Source organism: Sinocyclocheilus grahami, unplaced genomic scaffold (assembly GCF_001515645.1).
Source record: "Sinocyclocheilus grahami isolate Dianchi unplaced genomic scaffold, SAMN03320097.WGS_v1.1 scaffold57.1, whole genome shotgun sequence".
Taxonomy (NCBI): domain Eukaryota; kingdom Metazoa; phylum Chordata; class Actinopteri; order Cypriniformes; family Cyprinidae; genus Sinocyclocheilus; species Sinocyclocheilus grahami.
In genome coordinates, this window is record NW_015505236.1 from 518,895 (window position 1) to 531,538 (window position 12,644).

The window sequence follows — 12,644 nt, forward strand, 5'->3', positions numbered from 1 at the left end:
GTTCGCTCCGTGGGCTGCTCTCGTGGTAATATTAGCAGTGATCCCCTTTTACCAAAGGGTTGCCTATGAGCGCGCTATTCTTTCTGAATTCGGAGTTCTCCTCTCACGTGAGAGCTGAGTTCTCTGTTTTTCCCAGAGCACCTGGAACTAGCAGCATCAGATGAACATAGGCTCTTCACTCAGTTTTTTGGATAGCTTGCAGTACACTTACCCTCTGATTTCTAACGATCATGCTGTGCGAGCCCCCTCTCTCGTTGAGAGCTGGGTCTATGCTCCCTCAGCGAAGTAAATTATTGCTAGCTGTTCCAGCATTGGAACATGCGGTAGGTTGAGCTCCCCTCTCGTTTGAGAGCTGGGTGTTTGCCCCCCCTCAGCTAGATATTTACTGCTAGCCAATCCAGCTTTATGCCTTAGATCGAGTTGGTGATTCTCAAACATATTGGTTTTGGGATGCACCATTCCATCTATGAGCTGCTCTTTCAGAGTGCCATGAGAGCCCCTTAGAACAGTATCATAAAATCCATGTTATGGTAAGTGTGCACGTGAAGGCTTTGTGCACTTTCTAAAATCCACATTGTGGTAAGTTCGCACGCTAGTTCTTTGCGTTCTTTTCTAAAATCCTATATAGTCAGGGCTTCGCGCGGTTGCTTCGTGCCCTTTCTTGAGCTGGTTAGAGCCCTGTTTACCTTGGGCGCCACTCCACCTAGGTATCCTAGGATACCTACTTTAACAGGGTGTTGCTACTAGGGGTCTGTTGAGACAGTTCCTTTCAGAGCTTATGCAAGAGCAAGCGGTAGCCCCTGTGTGACAGGCCAAGACAAGAGTATGATACTAGGCTCTTGGTCGTATCCCCTTAAAGGAATCCATTTGATTCCAAGCCTGGAGTTCTACCCCAGGCCCAGGAGTCTGGCCCTAACAGGTAAGTTTGGGTATGTAGTAGGGCTGTGCGATTAATCGAAATCGAATGGAAATCACGATTTGAGACGTTGCGATTTGCTAATCGCAAAGCCTGCGATCGGGACGCGATATTACTCTGTTCCAGAGCATATGCATGACTGCCAGCCTTGAGTTGCATTCTTACTTGCCCTGGGCAAGATTGAGAGCACCTCCGTTCTCCCTAATCACCACTGCTCTAGCCAACTGCGTAAACACCCACCATTAAAGAAAAGGAAAGCGGGACGGGAGAGAGACAGAGTGGGATTATGGCGTCTACTGGGTCAGATCGATAGTTAGGCAAATTAAAACTAAAGAAAACCGTATGCAACTTAAGCTTCGAAATGACAGACAACGAACAAAAAAGGTAATTTACAAGAGCTTCCCTAGAAAGGGAACATCTCAGGTTACTTATGTAACCATGGTTCCCTGAGTAGGGAACGAGACACTGCGTCCTCTAGGCTTCCTGCCATGCTTCGAACGCAAGCTTCAGACGAAGAAGTGAATGACATGTTCTCCCGGAGCCTATTTGTACTAATAGTCGCACCAGTAGTGACGTCATGGGCTGTCGCCGGCCAACGTGTTGTTGGTGTTTTTTCAATGTATGCTTCAGACACGGGCCACGACGAGGCGTTCCCCATAGCGACCCCTAGAGTACGCAGTGTCTCGTTCCCTACTCAGGGCACCATGGTCACATAAGTAACCTGAGACGTTTTTCTGACTCTTGCCGCTGGCTCTGATGTCTCTGTAGTGGTTGAACATGAGGTAAAATCCGTTTTGGGTATATCATATCTTTGGTCTCATGAATCTATTATTTCTTCCAGGTCATATCGTTTTGGCTGAGCACAAAGTTGTTTCATAAATTATTTATTTATTAATCGTAATACAGCGCTGACTTTGTTGCATTCATTTGACTGAATTGTTTGCTTTTGTCTTTATTTCCTATTACATAAGTCTCTTATACTTTATACTTATACTTTTATAATGGCTATTATTGTTCATTAAAACTGACATTTAACAAAAAAGGCAGAGTTGTGCTTGTCATATTTCATTTTATTATACATACAGTGAAGATAATCAAAGTATGTGCACATATTACCTAAACCATATATTAATGTTTTATGTTTTTAAAATGAAAACGAATGCGTGTACGCGTTGCATGAACCACATTTTTGCGGCTATTAATATGTTTAAATGAAAACAAAAAGAGGCGGTGGTGTTTGATATCATATTTTGTCGTATGTAAATACATATAGTGTAGCCTACTACATATAGGCTATAGTGTAGATAACCGGAGTAAGGCGAGCTGACTGACGTTATCAAGTACGCCGCTGTTCCTCCCGAGTCGAACTTGCGAAGTCCGAGCTTTGCGTACTTGGTATTGAGAAACGACCCAGGTCACGCAGTCTCCACTAATGAGCTGATGATTTGAATCAGGTGATAGATGAGGGAGACATACAAAATGTGCAGGTCTGGGGGTACTCCAGAACAGGTTTGAGAACCACTGCAATACAGGAAATATAGTGTATGCTGTTACTTCTTACACACCTTATAGATACCGATCCAGTCGCTCGGGTTGGGCTGCACAGCACCGGTCAGGGTGTACCGGCACGTAACTGCGGTGTTTGGCGGATATGATGGAGGAACATCGTTGAAAACTACTTGCGAGTAGTACGATGAAGTCTCCATTATAACGGGGGCCGTCTCTTCCTCCGTTCCGTCATTCATCCCGGTGTTTATGTGGGACACAGTCACCTTTCAATGCCCCAAAATATTATTTTAGTCAAAAGCTTCTTTATGCTTGGTTTTGCCGTTGTTGAGTTATTCTTTCACTTTCATTATGTAAGGGCGTAACGAGGACAAACAAAAGCGACTCGACTGACAACGTGCTAGATTTTGATTTTGTTACATGGGTATATAATAAAATATTGTTTAAACACAAAAAAGTGTTTAAGTAAACACGACACGACTTGCAATCTTAAAATGAAAACTTTTTATAGTTTCAAATCAGTATAAAACATTGGACAAACCAACGCTTTGGCGTGTTAATATGGTGATATTTTCACAATAAACAACTTCCATAAATAAAATGTTACCTGAACCTCCTGTCGCAGTCCAGACCGTGTTGAACAGGCGGCGAGAGATACACGGCAGTTGCTATAAATGGGAGCAAACTAGTAAACACAATCTGGGAGATGTAGTTCTATGCGCAGGTCGGTGCCATCTATGACTGTCCAAATGAAACTACTGGGGATTCCCGTGTATTATGTCATCCAAAGTTATGAGGATCGAGACTACAGTCTCATGGTTTTTCCTTCTGGAGCATCAGTGAGCGTTTGAACCTTATGTAATAGTTGCATACGAGTTCCTCAGTTGTCCTCAGTGTGAAAAGATGGATGTCAAAATCATACAGTCATTGTTGGAAAGAGTTCAAATACACAAAAATGCTGGAAAACCAAATAATTTCTGGGACCTGAGGATTTTTTTTTGAAGAACAGCAGGCAGTTTAACAGTTCAGGTTCAGGACAAACAAAGGGACTCAAGAACACCTATCACTAAAAAAAACAACAACAACAAAAAAGCTGTGGATCATTCAGGTACTAAGATCACAACACATTTGTATAAATTCAACTATTATTTTCTCTTGTGGACTATGTAAACATTTTATGTGAAATATCTTATTCACGTCAGTACTAAAAACAATACCATGCATTGTGTATGATCCCTCTTATTTTGGTAAAATAATTAACATTTTGCAGATTCTGCAAAGTGTATGTAAACTTCTGACTTCAACTGTATATCATCCAATCAGTTGTATTTGAACGGTAAAAAATTCAAATCAAAATTATAAAAAAAATAGGATAAGACAAGAAAAACATTACAAAACAATCAAATATATAATATGTACTTTATTTAAAAATTACAATTTTACATCAGAATGAATTAAATGTGTGGCAGTATGGCTACAGGCTGCAAACTGAAACCAAATAAACTGCATTCTTGGTGATCTCGACATATATAGTGCCACACAGTGGGTACTCCATATATTACTGCTCAAGTACAGGCACCAAGGTTGAGGCACTAAACAAGTAACTGTACATAATCAGTTCTTAAAAGTGCATGTCTTTACTGGGACAGAGCACAAATGAGTTAAAATATACATACATATGCGACATGTCATTGTGTGACCAAGAGAAGTAGTATTTTGAAAGGTAGTTACTATAATGCAAAGCAGAGTATAAAATTAGTTGTTATATATATATATATATATATATATATATATATATATATATATACAGATGACCATGAATGCTTTGGCGAATTTCAAGTTTGAAATGGCATTACAAAAGGATAAATCACAACAGATAACACAAAATACATCTTATAAACATATTAGGGCAAAGACAAATAGCCCATCACTCAGAGTTCTTGAGCTTGTCTCCGAATGGAAGCGTTATATATTAGGAATATCATTAGCATTTCTTCTTCATCTACCCTATATGACCATGTTTTAGTGTTGGTGTTGCAAATGAAGTCCACCATCTTGGAAATACAGTCAGTAAAGCAATCAGTTAATTCAAACCGTTTTTACCATGTAACTTTTTAAATGTCCAAGTGGTGCAGCAGACACATTTTCAGGAAATTATAGGACAAAACAGCTAAATCAACAGATCAACAATTAAAAATTTAAGCAAATGTAGCTACCAAAACAGTTGGGATACCAATAATGGTCATGTTTACACATGGCGATGTTGTTTGTTAGAGGGACTTCAGGAAGACAGTTTAGGAAGAAAAAACCCAGTGCTTGACGGGCAACAAGAAATCTAATAAAGGAAAAAACTGTAAAGAAAATGGATACATGATTTAAATATCAAATAACTATGAATAAAAATGACAGAACTGTAACACATTTGGGCACAAAGGGATAGTTCACCCAAAAACAAAAATTTGCTGTTTACTCACCCTCAGGTCATTAAGATGTAGGGGACTTTTTTTCTTCAGGAGAACAGTAAAGAAGATTTTTGGCTGAAACGGTGATCCTTGATGATTCATAAAATGCAAGTCAGTTGCTGCCTGTCATTGCAAAAAAAAAAAAAAAAAAAAGGCATATCAAGGAACACAAAATTAATACCTGTGGCTCCTGACAATATTTTGAGGTCTTATGAAGCGAAATGATCAGTCTGTGCATGAAACTAAATGTTTTTTAAAAACATTATTACCTGTAATCCATAGCCTCAGTTAAATGGTCCTGAGTGATGTCCAGTTTGCAAACAAATCATTCTTTTGAACCGGTTGTACAGAACTGTCTGAAACAGTTTGTGGTTTGAGCAGCACAGATCTACAAGTTACTCAATCAAAACTCACTTTTGGACATGATTGACAGTCAACTCCGACTTGAAATCAGCCAAAATATCTGTGTATATGATTCTATGATTTTTTTGCCAACTCATTCAGCGATCCAGTCCTCAAACAGTCATTGAAATGTGAAAACAGTTCTGACTCGGACTGATGAGCCGGTGATGTGTGCATGAACCAAGCACTTGTATGAAGGGGCGAAATAAAATTATTTAGCTGATGAACACAAGTTTAGCCACTGTATATGCATTAGACATGTAAAACATCCACATTTCAAATGATTAATGGGTGCTTTAATAATACAATTGCGTATGTGTTACATCCTTGCGTGATTATGTAAAAGAACTATTGAATTAAACCAGTTAATTGAAACGAACTGTCTGAAAAAACTATTTGTGGAAAAGAATTGATTTCCCTGTTGCCTGAGGCTATTGATTACAGGTAATGTTGTAAATAATGTTCAGGTTCTTGTACAGACCGATTGTTTCGCTTCATAAGAGCTCAGTATATCATCAGGAGCCACAGGTGTTAATTTGGTGTGCCTTGATATGATTTTTTTTATTCTCAAAAATGAAATGGGTGTCCACTGAGTTGCATGTTATGAATCACCAAGGACCATGGTTTCAGCTAAAAATCTGTTCTACTGAAGAAAAGAAAATCACCTACATCTTGGATGGCCTGAGGGTGAGTAAATGTTCAATTTTGGGTGAACTATCCCTTTAAATAGCTTGCATAAAGTTAACATTCAAATTCAATACAATTGATGGAACTTACCTCAACCTAAACTGACAGCCAGGATAATGGCTATTATTACAATTAAAATAGCAAGGCATAAGGCAATCCATAATTTTTTCTGTGAAGAAGAAATGTGATAATTCACACTGGTCAATGATGTAATGATATTGTGTCAATAGATAAATAATCATATTAATAAGTTACTCACCTTGTGCACTTTTTTTGAAGTTTCTACAGCAGCAGCTGTGTCGGCAACAGCTTTCTCCACGTAGTTATGGGAACTCTTAATGTTCTCCTCAATCCGGTCTACCATTTCACCCTGAAATTGTTTTTTTTTATTTCACGTAGAAAACAGATTTAAATTAAAATATGGACAAAAATAACATTAAATGAAACTATGTTTTTTAAATGATAAAACATCATGGTTTTTAATTTACTAGACATCTGAGGAATGAACTAAACAGTGTGTTCATCTCACCTGTGCTTCCACCTCCATTGCAAGGTACTGAAACATATCATGTAGCTCTTTAATACTTTTCTCTAGCTTGATTATCTCATCATGCCGTGACTCAATCTCGTTCAGAGCCTGTCTGGTAGCTTTAGCATCATTCAAAATCTGCAAGAACAAATTGATTTTTAAACAAGGGTTCAAGACACTGAACAGGATTTTCACATCATGTGACCTATAGGACACTATGGTGAAATGTTTCATGGTGGTGATGCTTCGTTTCAGGCAAAGGGGGTGTAAGGGTTCTGAATATATGAGCTGAAGGGCAAGAATGACAGTAATCAAAAGTCTAAAAGAGAAGTGGAAATCTATAAAGGAGGTACTGAAAATGAGGGGCATTTACTTCTAGCATTGCTTTTAATGATGTTGACAGCCCAGATTTCCTTTATCTGGAATAAAAAGGCAATAACACTAAAAGATACTTTGTCCAAAGGTGCCCCCAGCATTCTTAGTTCCAACTGTAGGTCTTTGCCTAATATTTCTTGTTTTTACTGCTTCACAAGAAACTCTGAAAGAGAAGGGGCAAAAAACAGGAAAATGTCCCTATTTATTATAAATGATTATATCACTAAATAGCCGGATAGGCTAATCAACTTCATCAAAAGCAAGAAATAACAATTACATTTTAGATGGAACAGTTCCCAAAAGGATCTTACCAAATGAAACGCATCCATTCCAAAGAAAGCAAAAGAGAAGACTAGAAATGTGACATTTAAAGGGTTAGTTCACCCAAAAATGAAAATTCTGTCATTAATAACTTCGTTCATCTTTGGAACACAACTTAAGATATTTTTGATGAAATGTGAGAGCTCTCAGACCCTACATAGGTCAGCAACGCAACTGTAATGTTCTCAGGTCCAGAAAGGTTGTAAGGACATTGGTAAAACAGTCCATGTGACATCAGTGGCTCAACTTCAGTCTTGCGAAGCTATGAGAAAACAAATGAGCGCAAAGAAAACTGAAATAATTTATTCAACCATTCTTCTCCCCCGAGTTCCGCCATTTTGGAGAGTACCCAAGAGTGTAATCAACGTGATCAGCATTGTTTACGTTCGGGGGAGAAAGCGCGTGCATGAACGTAATCTGTGTAATCAGCGTTGTTTATGCTTAGGGGAAAGTATGAGGGGCCGTATAGGCCATAATTATTGAAAAGCCTCTTACAAACACAAGTGAAACGAAAAACATTGATAAACCTTAGTGAAATTCATTCATATGCATTACTGAAATACCTCTTACAAACACTAGTTAAAACACTTATCAACCTTAGTGAAATTCATTCATATGCATTACTGAAATACCTCTTACATACACTAGTTAAAACACTTATCAACTTTGCCGTTTATCTAAGGTGATTTTGGAAGTTTTTTTTAAACATTCGTTTCTCATTTAATTGTTCCACAATTGGTTTGCTGATTTTTACTTTATTTAAACTTTGTATAATGTATTGATTTTATTTGACATCAAGGTGTATGCCGTGCCTCCAAGCTTTCTTATTTGTTTTGCTAATAAACCGTCATTCTTATTTATTTGGTTATATTATACGTTAACTTATTTCCAGTTTTGTATACCTATTTAAACTTTATGTAAGTTATTTTATATTAGGCATAGCCTGCCCTATAGCATGGTGTGTTTTTATTCGTTTTGGTAATAAAAGTTCTATGTTCTAGGTCAATAAGTGTTTTAACTAGTGTATGTAAGAGGTTTTTCAGTTATGCATATGAATGTATTTCACTAAGGTTTATAAGAGTTTTCACTAGTGTATTTAAATTAAAATATGGACAAAAATAACATTAAATGAAACTATGTTTTTTAAATGATAAAACATCATGGTTTTTAATTTACTAGACATCTGAGGAATGAACTAAACAGTGTGTTCATCTCACCTGTGCTTCCACCTCCATTGCAAGGTACTGAAACATATCATGTAGCTCTTTAATACTTTTCTCTAGCTTGATTATCTCATCATGCCGTGACTCAATCTCGTTCAGAGCCTGTCTGGTAGCTTTAGCATCATTCAAAATCTGCAAGAACAAATTGATTTTTAAACAAGGGTTCAAGACACTGAACAGGATTTTCACATCATGTGACCTATAGGACACTATGGTGAAATGTTTCATGGTGGTGATGCTTCGTTTCAGGCAAAGGGGGTGTAAGGGTTCTGAATATATGAGCTGAAGGGCAAGAATGACAGTAATCAAAAGTCTAAAAGAGAAGTGGAAATCTATAAAGGAGGTACTGAAAATGAGGGGCATTTACTTCTAGCATTGCTTTTAATGATGTTGACAGCCCAGATTTCCTTTATCTGGAATAAAAAGGCAATAACACTAAAAGATACTTTGTCCAAAGGTGCCCCCAGCATTCTTAGTTCCAACTGTAGGTCTTTGCCTAATATTTCTTGTTTTTACTGCTTCACAAGAAACTCTGAAAGAGAAGGGGCAAAAAACAGGAAAATGTCCCTATTTATTATAAATGATTATATCACTAAATAGCCGGATAGGCTAATCAACTTCATCAAAAGCAAGAAATAACAATTACATTTTAGATGGAACAGTTCCCAAAAGGATCTTACCAAATGAAACGCATCCATTCCAAAGAAAGCAAAAGAGAAGACTAGAAATGTGACATTTAAAGGGTTAGTTCACCCAAAAATGAAAATTCTGTCATTAATAACTTCGTTCATCTTTGGAACACAACTTAAGATATTTTTGATGAAATGTGAGAGCTCTCAGACCCTACATAGGTCAGCAACGCAACTGTAATGTTCTCAGGTCCAGAAAGGTTGTAAGGACATTGGTAAAACAGTCCATGTGACATCAGTGGCTCAACTTCAGTCTTGCGAAGCTATGAGAAAACAAATGAGCGCAAAGAAAACTGAAATAATTTATTCAACCATTCTTCTCCCCCGAGTTCCGCCATTTTGGAGAGTACCCAAGAGTGTAATCAACGTGATCAGCATTGTTTACGTTCGGGGGAGAAAGCGCGTGCATGAACGTAATCTGTGTAATCAGCGTTGTTTATGCTTAGGGGAAAGTATGAGGGGCCGTATAGGCCATAATTATTGAAAAGCCTCTTACAAACACAAGTGAAACGAAAAACATTGATAAACCTTAGTGAAATTCATTCATATGCATTACTGAAATACCTCTTACAAACACTAGTTAAAACACTTATCAACCTTAGTGAAATTCATTCATATGCATTACTGAAATACCTCTTACATACACTAGTTAAAACACTTATCAACTTTGCCGTTTATCTAAGGTGATTTTGGAAGTTTTTTTTAAACATTCGTTTCTCATTTAATTGTTCCACAATTGGTTTGCTGATTTTTACTTTATTTAAACTTTGTATAATGTATTGATTTTATTTGACATCAAGGTGTATGCCGTGCCTCCAAGCTTTCTTATTTGTTTTGCTAATAAACCGTCATTCTTATTTATTTGGTTATATTATACGTTAACTTATTTCCAGTTTTGTATACCTATTTAAACTTTATGTAAGTTATTTTATATTAGGCATAGCCTGCCCTATAGCATGGTGTGTTTTTATTCGTTTTGGTAATAAAAGTTCTATGTTCTAGGTCAATAAGTGTTTTAACTAGTGTATGTAAGAGGTTTTTCAGTTATGCATATGAATGTATTCCCAAATTAAACGGAAGTGTTGACACAGCTTCCGTTTCAAGTGAAATTAGCTCTCATCATCTACTGAAATCTTGACTTATTTCACTTATGCATATGAATGAATTTCACTACGGTTGATCTTTTCGTTTCACTCCTGTAAGAAGTTTTTCAGTTATGCATATGAATGAATTTCACTAAGGTCGATAAGTGTTTTAACAAGTGTATGTTAGAGGTTTTCAGTAATGCGTATGAATGTATTTCACTAAGGTTTATAAGAGTTTTCACTAGTGGATGTAAGAGGTTTTCAGTAATGCATATGAATGAATTTCACTACGGTTGATCTTTTCGTTTCACTCCTGTAAGAAGTTTTTCAGTTATGCATATGAATGAATTTCACTACGGTTGATCTTTTCGTTTCACTCCTGTAAGAAGTTTTTCAGTTATGCATATGAATGAATTTCACTACGGTTGATCTTTTCGTTTCACTCCTGTAAGAAGTTTTTCAGTTATGCATATGAATGAATTTCACTACGGTTGATCTTTTCGTTTCACTCCTGTAAGAAGTTTTTCAGTTATGCATATGAATGAATTTCACTACGGTTGATCTTTTCGTTTCACTCCTGTAAGAAGTTTTTCAGTTATGCATATGAATGAATTTCACTACGGTTGATCTTTTCGTTTCACTCCTGTAAGAAGTTTTTCAGTTATGCATATGAATGAATTTCACTACGGTTGATCTTTTCGTTTCACTCCTGTAAGAAGTTTTTCAGTTATGCATATGAATGAATTTCACTACGGTTGATCTTTTCGTTTCACTCCTGTAAGAAGTTTTTCAGTTATGCATATGAATGAATTTCACTACGGTTGATCTTTTCGTTTCACTCCTGTAAGAAGTTTTTCAGTTATGCATATGAATGAATTTCACTACGGTTGATCTTTTCGTTTCACTCCTGTAAGAAGTTTTTCAGTTATGCATATGAATGAATTTCACTACGGTTGATCTTTTCGTTTCACTCCTGTAAGAAGTTTTTCAGTTATGCATATGAATGAATTTCACTACGGTTGATCTTTTCGTTTCACTCCTGTAAGAAGTTTTTCAGTTATGCATATGAATGAATTTCACTACGGTTGATCTTTTCGTTTCACTCCTGTAAGAAGTTTTTCAGTTATGCATATGAATGAATTTCACTACGGTTGATCTTTTCGTTTCACTCCTGTAAGAAGTTTTTCAGTTATGCATATGAATGAATTTCACTACGGTTGATCTTTTCGTTTCACTCCTGTAAGAAGTTTTTCAGTTATGCATATGAATGAATTTCACTACGGTTGATCTTTTCGTTTCACTCCTGTAAGAAGTTTTTCAGTTATGCATATGAATGAATTTCACTACGGTTGATCTTTTCGTTTCACTCCTGTAAGAAGTTTTTCAGTTATGCATATGAATGAATTTCACTACGGTTGATCTTTTCGTTTCACTCCTGTAAGAAGTTTTTCAGTTATGCATATGAATGAATTTCACTACGGTTGATCTTTTCGTTTCACTCCTGTAAGAAGTTTTTCAGTTATGCATATGAATGAATTTCACTACGGTTGATCTTTTCGTTTCACTCCTGTAAGAAGTTTTTCAGTTATGCATATGAATGAATTTCACTACGGTTGATCTTTTCGTTTCACTCCTGTAAGAAGTTTTTCAGTTATGCATATGAATGAATTTCACTACGGTTGATCTTTTCGTTTCACTCCTGTAAGAAGTTTTTCAGTTATGCATATGAATGAATTTCACTACGGTTGATCTTTTCGTTTCACTCCTGTAAGAAGTTTTTCAGTTATGCATATGAATGAATTTCACTACGGTTGATCTTTTCGTTTCACTCCTGTAAGAAGTTTTTCAGTTATGCATATGAATGAATTTCACTACGGTTGATCTTTTCGTTTCACTCCTGTAAGAAGTTTTTCAGTTATGCATATGAATGAATTTCACTACGGTTGATCTTTTCGTTTCACTCCTGTAAGAAGTTTTTCAGTTATGCATATGAATGAATTTCACTACGGTTGATCTTTTCGTTTCACTCCTGTAAGAAGTTTTTCAGTTATGCATATGAATGAATTTCACTACGGTTGATCTTTTCGTTTCACTCCTGTAAGAAGTTTTTCAGTTATGCATATGAATGAATTTCACTAAGGTTGATAAGTGTTTTAACTAGAGAATGTAAGAGGTTTTCAGTAATGCATATGAATGTATTTCACTAAGGTTTATAAGAGATTTCACTAGTGTATGTAAGAGGTTTTTCAGTTATGCATATGAATGTATTTGATGGCGCCGACGCTGATGGCTGCCTCCGCGGTGTGCTCCGCAGTTGTTTTTATGTTTTTGTTAGTTTGTCCTGTCTTTAGTTATATCCCTGCAATCAGTTTCACCAGAGACGAATTGCTGGACATTAGGAAGTACACACCACCCGATATTTCACCGGTTTTCGATTATTCGGATGTTT

At 36.6% G+C, this 12,644-nt stretch overlaps 2 protein-coding genes across 6 annotated transcripts in view; both read right to left on the minus strand.

The window, feature by feature from the left end:
- calcoco2 (calcium binding and coiled-coil domain 2) overlaps nt 1-3,253 on the minus strand; it is a 13,336-nt gene extending 10,083 nt beyond the window's left edge. Inside the window, exons 1-2 of the mRNA XM_016270489.1 lie at nt 3,030-3,253; nt 2,482-2,688 (exon numbers count right to left, since the gene is read on the minus strand). Of these exons, the coding sequence (XP_016125975.1) occupies nt 2,482-2,661 (180 nt within the window). The 5' untranslated portion in view covers nt 2,662-2,688; nt 3,030-3,253. The remainder of the gene's footprint in view (nt 1-2,481; nt 2,689-3,029) is intronic.
- A 1,133-nt stretch (nt 3,254-4,386) lies between these two features.
- Nucleotides 4,387-12,644, minus strand: part of LOC107584077 (syntaxin-4-like) — a 14,752-nt gene continuing 6,494 nt past the window's right edge. The window contains exons 8-11 of one of the 5 annotated variants that reach the window (XM_016270491.1): nt 8,416-8,553; nt 6,233-6,343; nt 4,897-5,007; nt 4,387-4,757 (exon numbers count right to left, since the gene is read on the minus strand). In XM_016270491.1, coding sequence (XP_016125977.1) covers nt 4,704-4,757; nt 4,897-5,007; nt 6,233-6,343; nt 8,416-8,553 — 414 coding nt within the window. In that variant the 3' untranslated portion in view covers nt 4,387-4,703. Of the gene's footprint in view, nt 4,774-4,896; nt 5,008-6,063; nt 6,143-6,232; nt 6,344-8,415; nt 8,554-12,644 lie in introns of those variants that run through there. The other 4 variants (XM_016270490.1, XM_016270493.1, XM_016270492.1 and 1 more) reach the window with 4 other exon arrangements.